This window comes from Lathyrus oleraceus, chromosome 4 (assembly GCF_024323335.1).
Source record: "Lathyrus oleraceus cultivar Zhongwan6 chromosome 4, CAAS_Psat_ZW6_1.0, whole genome shotgun sequence".
NCBI lineage: Eukaryota > Viridiplantae > Streptophyta > Magnoliopsida > Fabales > Fabaceae > Lathyrus > Lathyrus oleraceus.
Genome location: NC_066582.1, coordinates 7,099,915 through 7,118,279, shown reverse-complemented (window position 1 = coordinate 7,118,279; position 18,365 = coordinate 7,099,915). Strand labels below are relative to the sequence as shown.

The window sequence follows — 18,365 nt, the reverse complement described above, 5'->3', positions numbered from 1 at the left end:
ATTTTAAAAAAAAAATTGTATCTCAAAAATGATTTTTAGAAAAAGCTATTTGAAATAACTTCAAAATTAAGTGATTTTTTGAAAGTTTGATATTCAAAAAAGATTTCGGTAAAATGATAAAATACCTAAAATCACATTTTAAGAATAACTATTCAAACAAAATTTTCATTTGAAGCTTTTATGAAAAGTTTCTTTGTAAATTTTTTTTACACTAAAATATATAACACTATAAAAATCATTTTTTAAAAAAGGCAAAACAAACTGGGTCAATATTTCTTCAATTTCTATTTCTTTTCTCTCTTCTTCTAACAATCCTATCTACAAAATATCGGAGAATAAAAGGATATTAAACATATTTTTTTTCTTTTCTATTTTTTATTGCTTTGGTGTTATCAAGTCGGCACTTCTGTACTACAAGTAGCTGGTTTAATTTGCAATATCTTTTTGGGTTGTCTAGGCCGTTTTTTTTTATATATATTCTTATTTGTCCTAATAAAAAGCAAAAAATATATGAAGCCAAAATTCTACTTTAATATTATATACTAAGCAACCAAAACATCCTCTTCATCAGCTTATCTTTTATTTTCGTATATTTCATGCAACGAACTCCATATATTGTTTAAAAACGGTTAGTGAAAGTTACCTTGATGTTATGTATCTTGTAGTGTGTCTTATAATTTCATCCATCTTGTTAAACATAGGGCCAGTGGCTACCATTGACACACTTGGTATCAATTAAAAACCGACATTTAATTTTTATCATATTAATTAATCGTTCATTAAAAATTTCCAAGTGGATGAATGTACATCACAATTCAAAAGAGACACACACAACCGTCAAGCCACAACACAATATCCATTTTTTATGCAACCATTGGCACAAATATTTTCAATTTATTTCCATGGTCCCCAAGTTCTCAAGTGTATGGAAAAGAAAATTATTTTGTGGCGAACATACATTTTTGTGGGGTAACAAAAATAATTTGGTTTTATTTGATTAAAATTTGATATGTTTCTTTTGTAATGCCGTACTAGATTTGAATGAGTCACAGACAGGGAAATGCTGAGTAGTCAGATATACAGCCCTTATCCTAAGTGAGGTTGCATGCATCCTAATCATATATACTTAGGTGGGATAATCACAACTACTTAGTTTCTATATTTTTAGAACAACAAACTATGATATTTATGATAGTATTCAATTGGTAAATATGTTTGACTAAAAGAAAGTTTCAACATCGAATACGATTTCTCTTCAATTTTTAGAAGTATCTTTTAATCTCTTTGTGATGTATAAGATGAAAAAATAAGTGAGATATGAATAGAAACATAGTATCTACTATCTGTTACATTAGGTAGGAAGATTATGAGTCATCTGAAAGATGACCGTGTTGTGAAATCAAAAGGTATGTCAACCACACAAAGAACTTTGTTGTTTGTAATGAAGAGAAAAAATGGTCTAAAGTGAAAGTAATATGTCTAACAATGTAAACAAAGGCACAAGAAGAATAAGACAATAACAAATGAGAATACAAAAGATTTGTTTATCTAATTCCATCAAACCAATTTACTCTTAAGAGGAAGAATAGGTCTCTAGTTCACCATATTTCAAGAACTATTATAAGAAATTACAAATGAGTTACAAATAAATAATTTTCATAATTTTCAAGAATAAACTTTATTTTCCATCAAATATTTTTCAATCTCTTAAACTTTCAATATATGAACCACACAAATCCAAGATAATAGAATTCCTTGTAGACAATGAAAATTCGTGTAATATCCTTTACACTGACATGTTTGAGCAATTAGAGTTTCGTCAGCTAGATCTGAGTCTAGGATGTGGTAGAGATTTCTTGGCTTTCAACAATTGCGTAAATCACCTTTGTCGAATGACGAATCTATGATTGTTATTTGAAAAATTAAAAGAGAACGAACAAAAGACAACGTAGAGAATCAATACATCCAACCTTAACAATCATGAAGAAGGAGTCAGATCAATCCCGAGAGATAGTCCTGAAGGTATTCAAATCTTTGATAATTTAGCCCGGTCCGGGAAGATAAGGGTCAGACTCTCTCGAGGTAAAGGACATGTTGATTAGATGGATTCAGACTAATACACATTTCTTCATTATTTCCCGCGTAAATTCCTAGTAGTGACCTCGCTATAACACGCCTATAGTAGAGTGCTCGTCCCAACGACTCGTGTGTATCACTACAAAGGAAAAAACAGTCTCTAAAAAGTCAAAGTTATTGTCAGTGTATTCGACTGATTCTTATACATCTACTTCATTTATGAAGTGAAACACACAAGATGGGTTTCTGCGATTATACTAGACGGGTGGATAAACAACACAATCGATCACATGTCTTCGTTGTTTATAAACGTCTACTTGGTGCGACCGGATACATACGCTCAAGCACAATAAAGAGAAAATGTTGTTCATGGTCAAGTAAACTAACCAGAGGTATGTTAGTTGCATGGTTGTACCCCTCCAATGGGGATGCGCAGTCACGGCGTATGAAGATGACAAATGATACGAGGATAAATGCCAGTGAATTTGCATTATTCAGAAATAAATCGAGCGCTAGAAGGCCGGACTTATACCTGGATCATATTGTTCGGGTAACACGCATCAGTATCCCATAAGTTTTGGAGTTAATTGGGAAGGTAATTGAAAAGAAATTGCCCATGCCCTACTTAACAAGATAAGTATTTCTTAAAACTATTTGAAAATTTACCAAATAAATCCTCTAACTGTATGAAATATTACGTGTACGAACACAACTATAGTAGTTGGCAATGTGACATATACCGTGTTTAAGAAACATGACCTCTTTTGAGTGAATGTGCTTGAAGCGCAGCTAGCGCACCCCCTTTTAGGAACTAGCCTCTTTAAGAGCGTAGGCGCTAGAGCCTAGAGACGTCTACCTAAAATTAGGAAAAACCTAGGGTTAGGGACAAGAACCCTACCTTTGTTCGGGAATGGTTTCCTAGGGACCAAGGTTGCCAGACTCGCAAGTCTACTAAGACTCGTAATTTAGGTTTGACTCGCAGACTCGTACGGATTTATGGAAAGTTAACAATGACATTCAAAAATCTGTAAGTGAAACATATATGACACACACATATTTATGAACATGTAAGTTCCACGTATATGACACAAATACATATAATAGAACATCAATTAACATAAAAATTTAGATTTCATACTCCATAACGAGCTTCTTAACAAAAAACTTGATAATAAAACAAACAAAATAGTAAAGCATGTAGTTAGAGACTTATAGGACTAATTCCTTCTTAATTGGCTATTACATAAAGCATAAAAAATCATAAATAGATATGCTAATAGCTTTAAACATCCAAATTTCCAGGGAAATCACTATGGAACCTTGTTTGGAAGGCTATTGATCTAGGAAGATCTATTGGAGATGTACCTTTAATGATGACAACTTATTTTGATGATGAGAACTAGTTTTTAATGATGATAACTAGTCTTTAATGATAAATATTGGAACAATTTTGGTTCTACATCTACAATCCTTGAGTTTTGATGATAAGAAGGTATAAAAAACAATTTTGTACTCTAATAGTTTCATTAAGTGCGCATATTCTAAACAAGTCAGATGCTGGATAAAGCAGACTCTGAACAAGTCAGATAGTGCATAAAGCAGACTCTAGACTTAGGACAAGGAGACTCCAGACTTTGGACATCATCATACTCTGGACCCTGGACTCTGGACATCACAATACTCTTGTCATCAGATTTTGAACCAAGATTAAAGAAGAAAGAAGTACTTAACTGATAGTCAACTCTGGAGAACCTTATCAATGCTTCCGAAAAGACAATCTAGACTTACTCTGATAAATTCTAGCCTCATGTTCACTAGACTCTTAAGTCAAATATTTAAGGCTTTGAACTCTTATCAACCTTCAATCATCTATAATAAGCCAATGATTTATAGAATAATGACTAAAAGAATATTCTTGAAAATCGTACATTCAAGCGGCAAAATCAAATGTTTTCTTTAAAGGACAAATATAATGGAATTATTAAGGATTGTACTACCAACAGATCTCCATGTTTCACGGTTCAACCTAGTACCACTATTACAACTGTTAAATTGAAGAAATTTCAAATTCTATACTCTAACAATACTATTCATCATCTATTTAAAGTGGACAAAGGAATTGTGAGCTATATACAAGTGACATACAACAACAAAAAGAAAAGAACAAAACTCACTACACTTAGAGCTTTTCATTTGTATATTTTCTTAAGTGTAAACTCTAAAATTCATTTTTGTGTATCTTCTTGTTAAGAAGCATTCTTATAAACACATAATCTTTGTATTGTAACTTTGTGTAAATTCCTTGAGGACTAAGTTTAGTTTGTAGCCTCAAGAAATTATTGGCAGTTGGTCTTTGAGTTTTTCCTTGAGGGACTAACTTTAGTCTGTAGCCTCGAGAAGTCATAGTTGATCTTTGAGTTTGTAATCTTATTTATTAGTGGATTAATACCTTGTGAAAAGAGGAAATCACTCCGACGAGTGGACTGGACTAACTTAGTTAACAGTGAACCAATATAAAAATCCCGTGTATTTTTATCTTTATTGTTCGTGTCATTGGTTTGTGATTGGTTTGGTAAAAACTTGTCATATCCAAAACCCAATTCAAACCCCTATTTCTTGTGTTTCTTGTACCTTCAATAACAACTATAGTCAAGCGTAAAGCGGTTAATGATGCAACCAAAGCATTAGGGTTGATAAGTTTTATTCTCTGATGATGGAAACCAAATGAAATATAACTAAAGCCTCATCCCAAGATAAAGCAAGTGTCTACAAGAATGAAGTATCTGACAAGTGTTGAAATATATGAAAGTATGCCTCGATACATCTGAGTGAATATAGAATCTAAAAGCATAAGGGTTTTCTTGTAAAGTATATGGCTAATCATACACACTCACATAAAAACGTTTTCAAACTCATTTTTATCAAGAAAACAATTCTAAAAATGCTTTGAAATCATGCCAGGTGATTTGGGAACTATGAGAAAAGCTATTGGAAGTTGTTTTTCTTATCAATCGATTGACACTTATGTCCAATCGATTGGGCTATTTCAAAAAAATTCCCTAAACGATTAGGACAATGCCTTAATGAATGGTAAAGAATAAATATATTTTCTTACATTTTTTAACTTATTGATTGATTAATTTTAGGCCTACCAATCGATTGGGGCGTTATGCCAATTGATTAGATCATCACTATTGGCCATAAAAAATTTCCTTTTTTGTGTCAACCTTTAGCCTTTAAATAGAGGTCCCTTCCCGCATATTTTTACATCTAAAAAATGTAAGCCTTCATTCCCTACTTCTTATTCTCTCTCTCTCTCTCTCTCTCTCTCTCTCTCTAAATTATTATTATTTACTTTCTCTCACTAAATTTTAGTTGTAAAGCTTTCGAGAAAGTCATTTGCGAGTGAGGAAATTATAATTCTGGAAGGGTAGATTTGTAGGTTCACAAAGGAAGTTTATTTTTTACCTTAGTTGAACAATTCATCAATTTAGGGATTATCTGTTTGGGCTTGAAGCTAAACCCTTGAAAATATTTGGTTTGGGGATTATATGATTAAGTCTCTTATTAGGTTTGAAAGTTCATCCCACTCAAAAGCTTTCAAAGGTTTGAGATCAGCCCAGTGTGAAAATCCCACATGTTCTTGGTTAGCCTAGTATAAAACAAAAAATTCAGTGCAAGCTCAACCTGATGTTAAAAGGTTATTTTTGTTCGAGATTATCCCGATGGTAAAATCTCACGGGTTCTTGGTATGACCAATATAAAACCAAGTTCCGGTTCGTGAGTTCAACCTGGTGTTAAAAGCTCTCCCATGTTCAAGATCAACATGTGATAAAATCTTAGTTTGAAATTCGAAGACTAATTTCTCCAAGTTTCTTGTGGAAGAAGACTAACTGTTTTGATCCATCATTTGGAAGGATGACTCACCGCATCTCTTTGTGTTTACTGTATGGATGGGAGTTAGCCACAAACTTCATTTTCCTTGTATAAGTGGGTTCGGGAGTTTAACCTACTATTTTTTTTAATAGTGGTAAGTTTGATTTATGGCAAGCTAGGTTTAGATTTTTTTACCAAAAGTATCAATTATGAATTATGGGAAACTATAATCAACAATCCATTTATCCCTACTTACCAAGTAAATGGAAAAGTAATGAATAAATCTGATTCCCTTTGGAACAAATAAGAAAAGAAGAAATTTGAAATAGATTTCAAAACCAAGAGTTTTATTGTAATGTCTCTAGATGATAGTAAATTCTCTTATGTTCACAATTGCAAAACTGCCAAGAAAATATGGGATACTCTTGAAATGATATATGGAGTTTCTCCAAGTATCAAGCAAGAGGAGATGAACACACGAGGAAAAGAAGATGAAGATACAACCTTTAAATGTTTTTTAAAGGTTAGAAATATTAAAAATTATATTGGAACGTTTTCGCTAACCAATATCTAAGAGATAAGAATTGGAATTTTAATCTAATCCTTAAATCAAAAGATGGGAGCTTTCATGAATTTTAAAAAAATTCAATAAATAAGAAAATCATAGAGAAATTGAACATACTAGTTCAATTACTTAAAGATGAAAGAGCAAGCTTAAAAACTGAAGAATCATCAACTTCACCAAACTCCTATCAAACAACTCCAATAGTTTCCTTCGAAAGAACATACTCAGTAGTTGAACGACCCTCGAAATATTCAACATCAGATGAAGGAAACTCATGTGTAAGAAAATATGGAGAAGAAGTATCTTCAAGTGAAATCTTCGAAAGAAGAAAAGGAGGAAAGACATCAACATCGAGGAGAAACATAGAAGAACCTTTTTCCTATGAATAAGATGAAGTTTGATTAAAGGCATCCTATGAGGAAGATAATGTTGAGGTAACTAAGCCATCTTAAAATTATGTTCTCATGAGAACAAAAGTTGGATCAGTTGCCCAGGATTGTGTGTATAACTGGTTTGTGACAGATAACAGATTTTGGGGACAGATGTCAGACACGATGTCTGGGACATTGTATACTAGAAACTAAAAGCAACATTTGCATAAAACTCGAGGCCAATGGTTTTGTTGGTTTTTTTGAATTAAATCATTAAAACTTACCCGTTGTATATGTTACAACATTTCCACCACTTCTTCGGAGCCTCTCAGATTATCGCATGCAAAAACTCTTTCTCTCACGATATGGTAGTCAACCAACTTTAAATATTTTTCAGCATTTTCTTCGGAAAGAAACTTTAGATTTGGAAAAGTTTGAGCATTTGGTGCGGGAGTGGCGCGTGTGATGAACATCTTTCAACTCTGCCTCTTTTTAGACCCATTATGCTTGCAATAACACACAAAAATAACAACTGCACATATAAAATATTAAGTAAAATATGGTGATTATAAGATATTTGGGATTAAGAGAAATTAGAGAAAAGGGATGTGAGGAAAAGAGATTTAAAAATCTCTATTTATACGCAAATTTTTGTTCTCATCGCGTACGTCATGTGTCCATCGGCACGTGCGATGCTAACGGTTCTTCAAATGTATCTCAGCCAACATACCTATCATGTGTGGCATGCGTCCATCATGCACGTGATACTAACTGATCCCAGATTCTCCAACGTTTCTATCACACACGTTATGAAGCCACCATACAGACAATATAGCCCTTTCACATATGCGATAGAGTAAGGTAAAATTAACCTATAATTAGAGCATGTGGAGTCCATGATGTAACTCTTTTCAGTTTCCAAACATGACACAATTAGCACACCAACACTCTTATAATCCTTCTTGAGACAACTACAATATGAACAAAATCTTTGGAGTTCTTCCTCTCGGAACAATCCTTCTTGAAGTGGCCGGTTCTATGACAAATAAAGCATTTTAGTTTTGAGTTATCAAAACCCATTGGTTTTAACTTCTATATACTTTCTCTCCTTCCTTTTGGGAGTCTCGAGCCTTCATCATTATCGTCAAACTTCAAATCTTTTATCTTTAAAAATTTATTGGACCTCACAATCCTTTGGAATTCATCCGAGGTGATAGTAACTTCCTTACCATAAAGAAAGAAATAATTGAAATAATCAAAGGATATTGCTAATGAGTTTAACAAGAGTAGATATTCGCCTTCATCATCAATCTCCGCTTCAATATTTTCCAAGTCATCAACGATCTTGTGATTTTTTTTCAATTTCTCCCTAATGGATTTGTTCTCTACCATTCGGAATGAGTAGAGTTGTTGTTTCACATACAATATATGAACCAAAGACTTTTTCATATACAATTATTCAAGCTTGGCCCACATCGAAGTCACATTTTTATCCAAGGAGGCTTCCCTTAAAAATTTATCCTCGAGACACATGACACTCCTAGACTTATCCACTATCGTAATCTTATCTGCTTATGTTAGGTATGCAGACATCAGTGTCTCACTCTTCAATTCATATACACATCTTTGTACAATGAATGGTTCTTGCATATTCATATTCAACAATCCAAAATTATTGTCTCTATAAAAACTATCAATGTCCCAAATCCATGATGCTCACTTGTAAACTTGACCTATTTGTCCCACATTTAATGCCACTTTGTATGAAATCCAAAGGTATGTCAACCATATTACTAACTTTGATGTGTGGGACAAAAAACAATGACAACAAAAAATAAATAGAGTAAGGTAAAATTACCCTGTAAAATAGTGTAAACAAAACCATAACAAGAAAAGAGAATAACCATAAAAAGTATGGCTTAAAACTCAAGTGATCAAGAAGAATAACCCCTTTGACCAAGTCAACCAAGCTGAAATATTATCCTTCTTGATCACTTAAGTTTTTAAGTCATACTTCCACATATCATATTAACCACAACAAAGAAATTCATATTGTCAAACGATGAAGATAAATTTAAACTACTCATCATTCTCAAACCATAGACTAGACCTTAGGGTTCAGCCAAAACGGAGATTGATCGATCAAAGTTTAAAAAAAAAACTAACATAAATTTCATTATAGTCCATAATGAGACTCCCACAAGTTAAATGTCTCGTACAAATGAAGTATGAACAATCAATATTAAGCTTGAATGAATAAGTAGGAGGATGTTTCCATTTCACATTTATTCTCTGCTTATTTTGACATAAGAGTGTGGGGATGAAGGAAAAGGTGATGATGGACAAAATGTAGATACCTAAACAAATTACTAAAAAGATTCTCATGGTAAAGGGATGTCCCTAAGAAAACAAGTTAGCTCTTATTTATCCACAACAAATTCGTCATGATACCACAAATAATTAGTCGATTTCATTAATTAGTACCAGCTGAAGACAATTAAAGGTTAAAATTCACACACTGCAATAATTCAAGATTAAGCTCGTTAATACAGTTTAGTTAATAGTTATGTCACACTCTCTACATAATGGTGTAAAAGACTTACATTAAAAATATAGATAAATGTCATATCTATAATGCAAGAGCGCTTCCTTGGGAACAAATCCAGTAACTTTGACACGGGAAAGGAGTCGTGCCTTTGGTCAATCATGTCCGTATGATCAATCACATGTACGAAAACATGTCAAGTGTTTCTTTTTTTTCCGGCGAAGCTGGCCTTCGACCATACCTTCGCCCCATTACCTTCACCTCTGAGCATGTCATCAACTTGTTCACCAACTATCTACAAATTATTGTTTTTTTTTCATAATCCAAATAAGTAAAGTTTTTTTTTCATATGTCAACTTCTTCATCCAACACTAATGCAAATTACTCTTTTCTCTCTCTTCTTCAAGAAACAGATAAAAATACGAAAAGAAAGAAAAAAATACAAAAATCTATTATTTATTGTTTCATATGTCGTGAAAATTTGTTGTTCTTGTAAGATTTCCCCAAAATCATTTGTGCATATACTCAGAAGCAGGGGTTGATAAATTCAAAATTAGAAAACTCAATTAATCATAGAGAAGTATGGTGAAGATTTGTGGTATGGTGACTGATTCAAGCACGGCGACAATGGGAAGCAAGACGATAACATGAAGATGAAGACGACGGAAAGGAAGGTGGGGGCAGATTCCTTGAGAGTGGTGAGAGAGACGTATTATTTGGGACTACCACTTTATTTAAGTTTATTTTAAGAAATTAAAATATAAATATAAAATATGATTTAATTTAAAACGCACGATTCATCTAACTGACATGATTGACCAAAAGTTATTAGATATGTTTCTCGCTTCCTTTTAGCATTACTAAACAATATATAAAGAAAAGTTTGATTTTGGAGCGAAATTTTTCACTTTTTATATATGCAAAATTGGAAATTAACTGAATTGTTAGCTATACAGGGACAACAAAGGTAAGAGCAAGTGTTCGAATGTGTGACATCTCATTTATTTATATTTTAAAATGGTAAATTTCATCCACTAAATTATTTGATAAAAAAAATTGAAGAAAAAATTAAATTAAATATTAATAGTATCATGATAATTTTATCGAAAAACTTGTTTTCTAACTATACTTTTAAGTTATTTATAATATTTTTAAAAATGATATCTGCAAAGTAGTAATAATAAAATTAATGATATTATTGTACAAAATATATCAATTAAATATTTTTTAATAAATGTAACAATTGTAAAGATTTCAAATACAATTACTAAAAAATACACGTGATTAAATAAATAAAAAATGCATTTGAATGTTGAATCAGTCAATTGAGGTATGGGACCCACATGTTAGACTCAAATTGTAAGATAGACTTTCGTTATTATTATTTGGAATCCGGATTATTATCTTTTTCATTAATTAATTATTAAACTAAGAAAATCAAAGAAACAATTTATTATTGTTACTACTTTTTTCTTTTAAGATTATGATACCTTCATTGAAAGTTTGAGAAATTAAATAAAGTTATTAATGAGAGTAATTTCTTTTAAATAATAAAAACATAAAAGAAAAAATTGCAAAGATAAAGAAATATAAACAAATTTTTTTACCATAATTACACTAAAGTATTTAAGTAAAAAATGAATTTAATTAATATATATATATAAAAAATTATACATAATTGCTAAATTTTTATGTGTTTGATTTTTTCTTTAATTACATATATAAAGTATTACTATAATTATGATGTAAGGATAATATAAAATATTTTAGTGCATATCAATTAATCTCTTAAAAAATTGTTAATATTATTAAATTTGTATATAATTGATATTATTCTATAAATTTATAAATTTGTTCTTAAGAGAAAGATTTAGTTTCCATTTTCATAATATAGTAACTTTTTATTATAAAAAATAATATAAAATGTTAAAGAAACAATTATTGCAGGTAAAAAACTTATAATAAAGTGACAAAAACTTCAACTTTTTTATGCTTAGGAATTAAAGTAGTATTAATTTATACTTCATCTTTTTTTTCTTCATGTTTTTTGTAAAAATAAAATTTGTAATTTAGGAACAATGGTAGTGAAATGATGAAAGGTAAGTATAATAATTAGTTCAAATAATTTTATATTTAGAGATGTTCAGAAGGGACGCAGCACACCATGCAAATGATTGGGTAGAATAATCTATTTTAAATGAGAAAAAGGAAATATATATTTCTCACATTCACTCCCTTCACTTTTTTCCTCTACACCATTCGCCATTTGCTTTACACACGGTCCATAGTAAAATTTAATAACACTTATCATAAGTTTACTTTTACAATTTTATATAATACCATATGTATAATACAAATGTATTTTAAAACACATACTTAAACATTATATTTATTTGTTATTATTTAATTTCAAACACATGTAAAGTAATATTGTATTATGTTCATTAAAAAAGAGATACTTTCAAATTCCCAAATGCTCATTCCATTCTCTAAGACATTCATATAAGTTATACTAAGAGTTTTATTGTAGCTTTTGACGTTAAGGTTTATCTATTAATTAACTGTTTATAAATCCTTTTTCATCAAATTGTCTTATTTAACAAGTATATCTTCGGGGTGAGAGAGTCAAAGTGATGCGGAAGTAAATAAGATTTGAATATTTAAGAATGATACAATTTTTCTTTTATATTTTAGAGCAATTAGAATTCTTCGTAAAAGTTACAACACATAACGCAGATGACTGTTTGATTGATCTGAATAGTGAACAATGAACAGTGAACAATGCATTAAAGAGGTAGAATAATCTACTTTGGAGAATAAAGAGGGAAACATATACTAGTCACATTCACTCCCTTTCACTTTTTTCTTGTGCACCTTTCATCTTATACTTTATAGAAGACCCATAGTAGAATTTATAACCCTTATCATAAATTTGTTGGAATTGATCTTGATAGAAAAAAATTCAATCACTTTTCTTGATTGATTCAAGATTCCCGTTCATCACTCTTCACTCGAGTGATTCAACCACACGCGGATTGCAAGGTGACTCTGTCACAAAGATTTTAAGAGAGAACATAATTTTAGAGAGAAAAGAAAAAGAGAGAGAAATATTAGGGTTTTGAAAGGAAAGAATAATGTATTGAAATTGAGTATTGTGTTATATATACAATGTATGGTACCTCCCTATTTATAATGAGATTGCTTAGACATCCTACAATCTCAAACTTACTAACTAACTTCAACAAGTTATTATTCAACTTTGTTGAATACATGTTGTTTCGACTTTGACTAGTTGTATTCGATTTTTTATCATTTTCGAATACATGCACCTCCTTCTCCTATAAAATGTATTCGACCTTTCTGTCGAATACATGCATATTCAAATATTAAACCATATTTGACTACTACTCTATCGAACACATTTGACTTCGACTCTGTCGAATCCTACCATTTACAAATATATTTAACACAAATAATTACATCTTTAATAAAATTTACTTTTACAATTTTATATAACACTTATGAAACAAATTTACTTCAAGACACTAGTAGATAACACTTCTATTTCATTTGTTACTATTTAATTTCAAAAACAAGTGGAAAACACTAAAATTGAGTTTTTTTTTTCTTTATCTCATTCTAAATCAATTTCAAAACTCTATAAACTAATTATTTTTTATTCAAATTTTAATAATTAAAGTTATTTTATTAACAATTATTTTTGGATGTATTTTAGTTAATATTTATTAAAAAAAATTATTCATGGTTATTCTAAGGATGTTGTCTAAAGGTAATAAATGGACATACATCGGTTCCGTTTAAATCCTTCTCACAAATATTCATACAAAAACAAAATAGGGCCAACATAGTTAAAAATGTGGATTTAAAATTTTAATCAGCCACGCACTAAAGCAAGACAGAAGGGGTCTATCTATACTTAACTAGGGGGTCTACCTATACTTAACTTTTAAAGGTTGAAAATGAATTAAATTATATTAATGATTGTGCCCAGAAAAAAAAATAGAATGTGTGTCGGGGTAAACGTATCAGAGAGTTAGAGCATAAATTTTTAGTCCGCTAAAAACTAAATAACGGTAAAATGAACATTTCTGACCCTTTTTACCGCCTCTAATGATTCCTACTTATTCCTTCTATCTTATTTTCTCCAGAGACACCTATTTATATCCTTTTACCTAGTCAAAACTAAAACGAGTCATGCCTATTATTATACCTTCTTTTATCACCAAAACAATTACACACGTTTTGAAGAATCAGGGGTCACATTTTGATGTTGGGTAAAATCATGTATCAATTTCTCTTTTCTTTTGAAGCAACATAACAAGCAAATACACACAAGATTTTTTTCCATCCTTCTACTTTTTCCTAGATTCTCATCTGAGTGTTATTTACATAGTTTCTATTGTTTTCTTACATCCACAAATGAAGAAGAACCTCTTGTATCATAGAGGATTTGCACACATTGGCGGATAAATTCACACGCTCGTGATTGTTAGTGATTGCTCTCGCCATGGTTGAAATGATGAAAATGAAAACATTTCTAAAGATTACATTCACCTAAGATACAAGGAATTTTCATCTAATGGGCACATTATCTATACCTTTGATTTATCACTTCATCATAATACAAGCATATTTTGTACAAATTACATATTATCGAAATCTACACACAAAAACATAGAATATAAGTGGATGATAAATACACCTTAATTTTTTATTTAAAAAAGTATATGTAATATTATTTATTTTACTATTTCTATAAAATTATCATTATTTTACCAAATTATAAATTCTTGATTTTTTCCATAACATTCAATTTATTCCAATTATTAAAAGAAAACTTAATTTATTAAGATTTACTTATATTATGAACAAATCAAATTTGTTTTGCTATATTATTAAAAAAAATATTTGATTTTTCATTGGGTCAAATGAAAAAAATATTTTAAAAAAATGAGAATCAAATTTGGCCACTCCTTCCGCTTGCACATGAGAATTGAGAAATAAAAGGCCAACACTCAAACTTTATAACAATCATTCTTCTTTTCTTCTCTTCTCTTCTCTCAATTTCAAAAACACCAAAATGACAGGAGGAGAACACAGTGAAACATCGGTTTCCGATGATTCCAACAACACCAACCTGAAGGTCCCACTTCTTCCACTCCAAAGAACATACCCCAACCTTTTCACCCTCAAATCCATTTTCACCCTCAAGAACTTCTACGTTCTTCTTGGACCTTTGTTGTCCCTTTTCATCATTCTCTTCGTCAAACTCGACGCTCCGAAAACCAGTCGCAACATGCTCGCTGTTGTTGCTTGGGTTTTCACTTGGTGGGTTACGTCCGCTTTACCACTTCCGGTTACTTCCATGTGTCCGTTGTTTCTCTTCCCTCTCTTCGGAATCGCTTCTGCTGATACGGTTGCCCACTCTTACATGGATGATGTTATTACTCTCGTTTTGGGAAGTTTCATTCTCGCCCTCGCCGTTGAACGCTACAACGTTCATAGAAGATTGGCTTTGACGGTGAGTTTCAACAATAAAATAATATTTATTTTGTATATGAATTTCATGTGATTAATTATAATAATTGAAGTTTGGACTATTTCTTGACGTGGAAATGATGTGTTATTTTAATTTTATTATTGGGAATGAAAATGATATGCATAGTGGTGAGATTGATGATTGGTTTGTTATGATGTGATATGTAAAGGTGACATCTGTGTTTTGTGGGGAACCGTTGAATCCAGCGCTATTATTATTGGGTCTATGTGCCACGTCATTCTTTGTGAGTATGTGGATGCACAACGTGGCGGCCGCGGTGATGTTGATGCCGGTGGCTACGGGGCTGTTACAGCGGCTTCCTCCTCCGTCGGAACAATCGGAGTTAGTGAACAAGTTTAGTAGGGCGGTGGTTCTGACGGTGGTTTACGCGGTGCCGATAGGAGGAATGAGTACTTTGACTGGGACAGGTGTCAATTTGATATTGGTTGGAATGTGGAAGAGCCTTGAACCTGGAGCGAAACCAATTAGTTTCAACACTTGGTTTTTTTACGCTTTTCCGGTGGCTTTTGTTTTTGTTATATGCTTTTGGTGTATTCTTTGCTTGATTTACCTACGGAAAGGTTCGGGAAGGGCATTATCGTCTTATTTGAGTAAAGCACATTTGAAGAGAGAATTAGAAGCTCTTGGTAAGTTTATCTTTTTCCTTTTTTTTGGATAATTATTGCCTCTAATTCACTTCATGGAAAAATTAGTATTATTCCTTTTTAAATATACGTGACAATTTTTTTAGGTATTTAATTAAACTCTTTAATTAATCATAATATTTAAATAATAGTCATGATGGAATGGTTATCTGATGAGTCGATGCTTACGTGTCTTAATTTATTGCCACATGGGTCCCATTACTATGTGGATGTGTCATCTGTTTCATTTTCAACCACTGCTACCTGGTACCTACAAACCAATAGGGATAGATCCTAGTTGTTAAATTACTTGAATAAAATTAATTTATTGAAATAGTTCAATGATTGGCTATATTTTTATGAATAAAACACCGACAATAAATTATAGATTTTGAATGTTAAAAATAGTTTATTTTTATTTCAATAATATATGAAGTAATTTATACGGGGATGATAATGGATTGAAAGTGTAAATATATTTTACCCTTATAGTGAGAATAATTAATCTTTATTTTTATTGATAATTTTATCTTTTATAAATGGTTTTAATCAATTTTTTATTATTTTCTTTAATATTTTTTTAGTTTAACAATTTAATAAATAAAATTTTATTTTAAAAAATAAATAAATAAGATATCACGAGGTCTAATTCACGTTGAATATAGACGCAATTATCGATTATAATGAATAAAATACTTGAATTTTTTTATTTTTAAAAATTCTAAATTTGAATATATTCTAAAATCTACTTCTAAGTTCATTTAGGATATTCCTGGCCTATTTTCTCTTCCATGTGCTTTGGTTGATTGTGCCAAAAATGAAAAAAGACACAATTAGTGGTTGTAATGGACTTTGCGTAAAATGTCTTGTCCCATTGAAATTGGTAACTGCATCAACAAATCAATGAACACAATTCTATCTTACACATCTGTTTCAACACTTAATCTCTTACAAAATTATATTAACTTTTTCCTAATTGTGTTCTTGTTGCAACAGACTCATGTGAACATCATGTTAATTTATAATATACTCTAATCCTTTCTTTTTCTAGCCAATATTTCAATACTTCTTTGTTTAAGCTAATGCATTTATAATTCTGTAATTCGTATTTGCAGGTCCCATGTCTTTCGCCGAGAAAATGGTGCTGTCAGTGTTTGGGGTATGCATCTCTAATCATTAAAATCTCAAATATAAACGAAATTTGATACTACACATTAATTAATAAGCAATATTGTAAAAATGCAGTTGTTGATCATATTATGGATGACAAGAAGAATCACAGATGACATTCCCGGATGGGGAGCTTTCTTCAATGGCCTTGTTGGTGATGGAAGTGTCAGTGTATGTACCACATATATCTTCTCTAACTGCTACTAATTGTTTATACGTGCCACGGTCATTAGTATGATTTTACGTGTCAATGTCAGTGTCAGTGTCATTTTACGTGTCTTTCTTATTGCCCTCGTACATAACAATTAATTAGAACTATTCTTTTTTTTTTTGGTAATATAGGTTATGGTTGCTGTGTTATTGTTCATAATCCCTAACAGAAAACAAGAAGGTGAAAAGCTAATGGATTGGAACGAATGCAAGAAACTACCATGGAATCTAATTCTACTTCTTGGAGCAGGTTTCGCATTAGCCGACGGAGTTCAAGCTAGCGGTCTAGCAGATGTACTTTCAAGAGCCATAGATTTCTTAGAAAATGCTCCATATTTAGCCATAGTTCCTGCAGTTACTCTTATAAGTAGTATTATAACTGAGTTCATAACTTCAAATGATGCTACTGCTACACTTATTATCCCACTTTTATATCACATAGCTAGAACTATGCATGTACATCCTCTTCTTCTTATGATCCCAGGAGCAATGGCAACTGAATTTGCTTTCTTGCTTCCAACTTCAACTCCTTCAAATGTAGTTGGTTTTGCCACTGGTCATATTGAAATTCAAGATACTCTTAAAGTTGGTTTGCCACTTAAGCTTACTGGAATTGCTGTGCTCTCACTTTTCATGCCATCTCTAGGTAAATTATTTGCAAAATTATTCTAACCATCTCTTAATACTTTTGGCCCGGTAAATGAAATGGTAATAATTATTATAAATCCATACACATAATCGAGAGTATCAGAACTTGAATCTTAGTAATGACGTTCAATCTAATAATATCGGTTTAGGTTTTTGAGAGCTGAGCTAAGATTTGCGGACTACCTAACAATATTTTAAGAAAATTACTCAAATTGAAAAAGGATTATGATGTATATTAGTGTTTGTATTGCAGGAGCTTTAGTTTTTGGAACAAATAATGGTGTTCAAGGGATGACAAACATTCCTTTGTTGAGAAGTTGATTTCTTCTTCAATTAATTTCTACAATGCTTTAGCAATTTTTGGTGTTATTTATGATTGAAAATTTTACACAATCTTCCTTCTTACCACAAAAGATAAAGAATAGAGAATGTGGATACGCTGTATATGTAGATATTACAAGGCAAAGGAGGAGGGATAAGAATGTATGTCTATTTGCTTATTGATTTTTATTTTATTTTTTAGTCATCTTGATGAGAGATTTTATTCATTTATACTGTAAAATATTTTCCTTCAATATTTATTGAAGGAGGAGTGATTGTGTTTTTTTTTGTTAGAGGAGTGATTTTGTGTTTAAATTGTGACTTTCTATGTTTTCTGGGTTGTAATATATTCATTATAAGAAAAGTGTTTACTCACTCA

General features: G+C 31.1%; 1 protein-coding gene across 1 annotated transcript; it reads left to right on the top strand.

Annotated features, from left to right (window-relative positions):
- The first annotated feature begins 13,880 nt into the window (after positions 1–13,880).
- Positions 13,881–18,365, top strand: LOC127138309 (tonoplast dicarboxylate transporter). Its single transcript, XM_051064725.1, has 6 exons — positions 13,881–14,975; positions 15,163–15,640; positions 16,753–16,796; positions 16,883–16,978; positions 17,150–17,663; positions 17,919–18,365. Exons 1-6 carry the CDS (start codon positions 14,535–14,537, stop codon positions 17,984–17,986), a joined length of 1,641 nt encoding a protein of 546 aa, XP_050920682.1. The 5' UTR covers positions 13,881–14,534; the 3' UTR covers positions 17,987–18,365.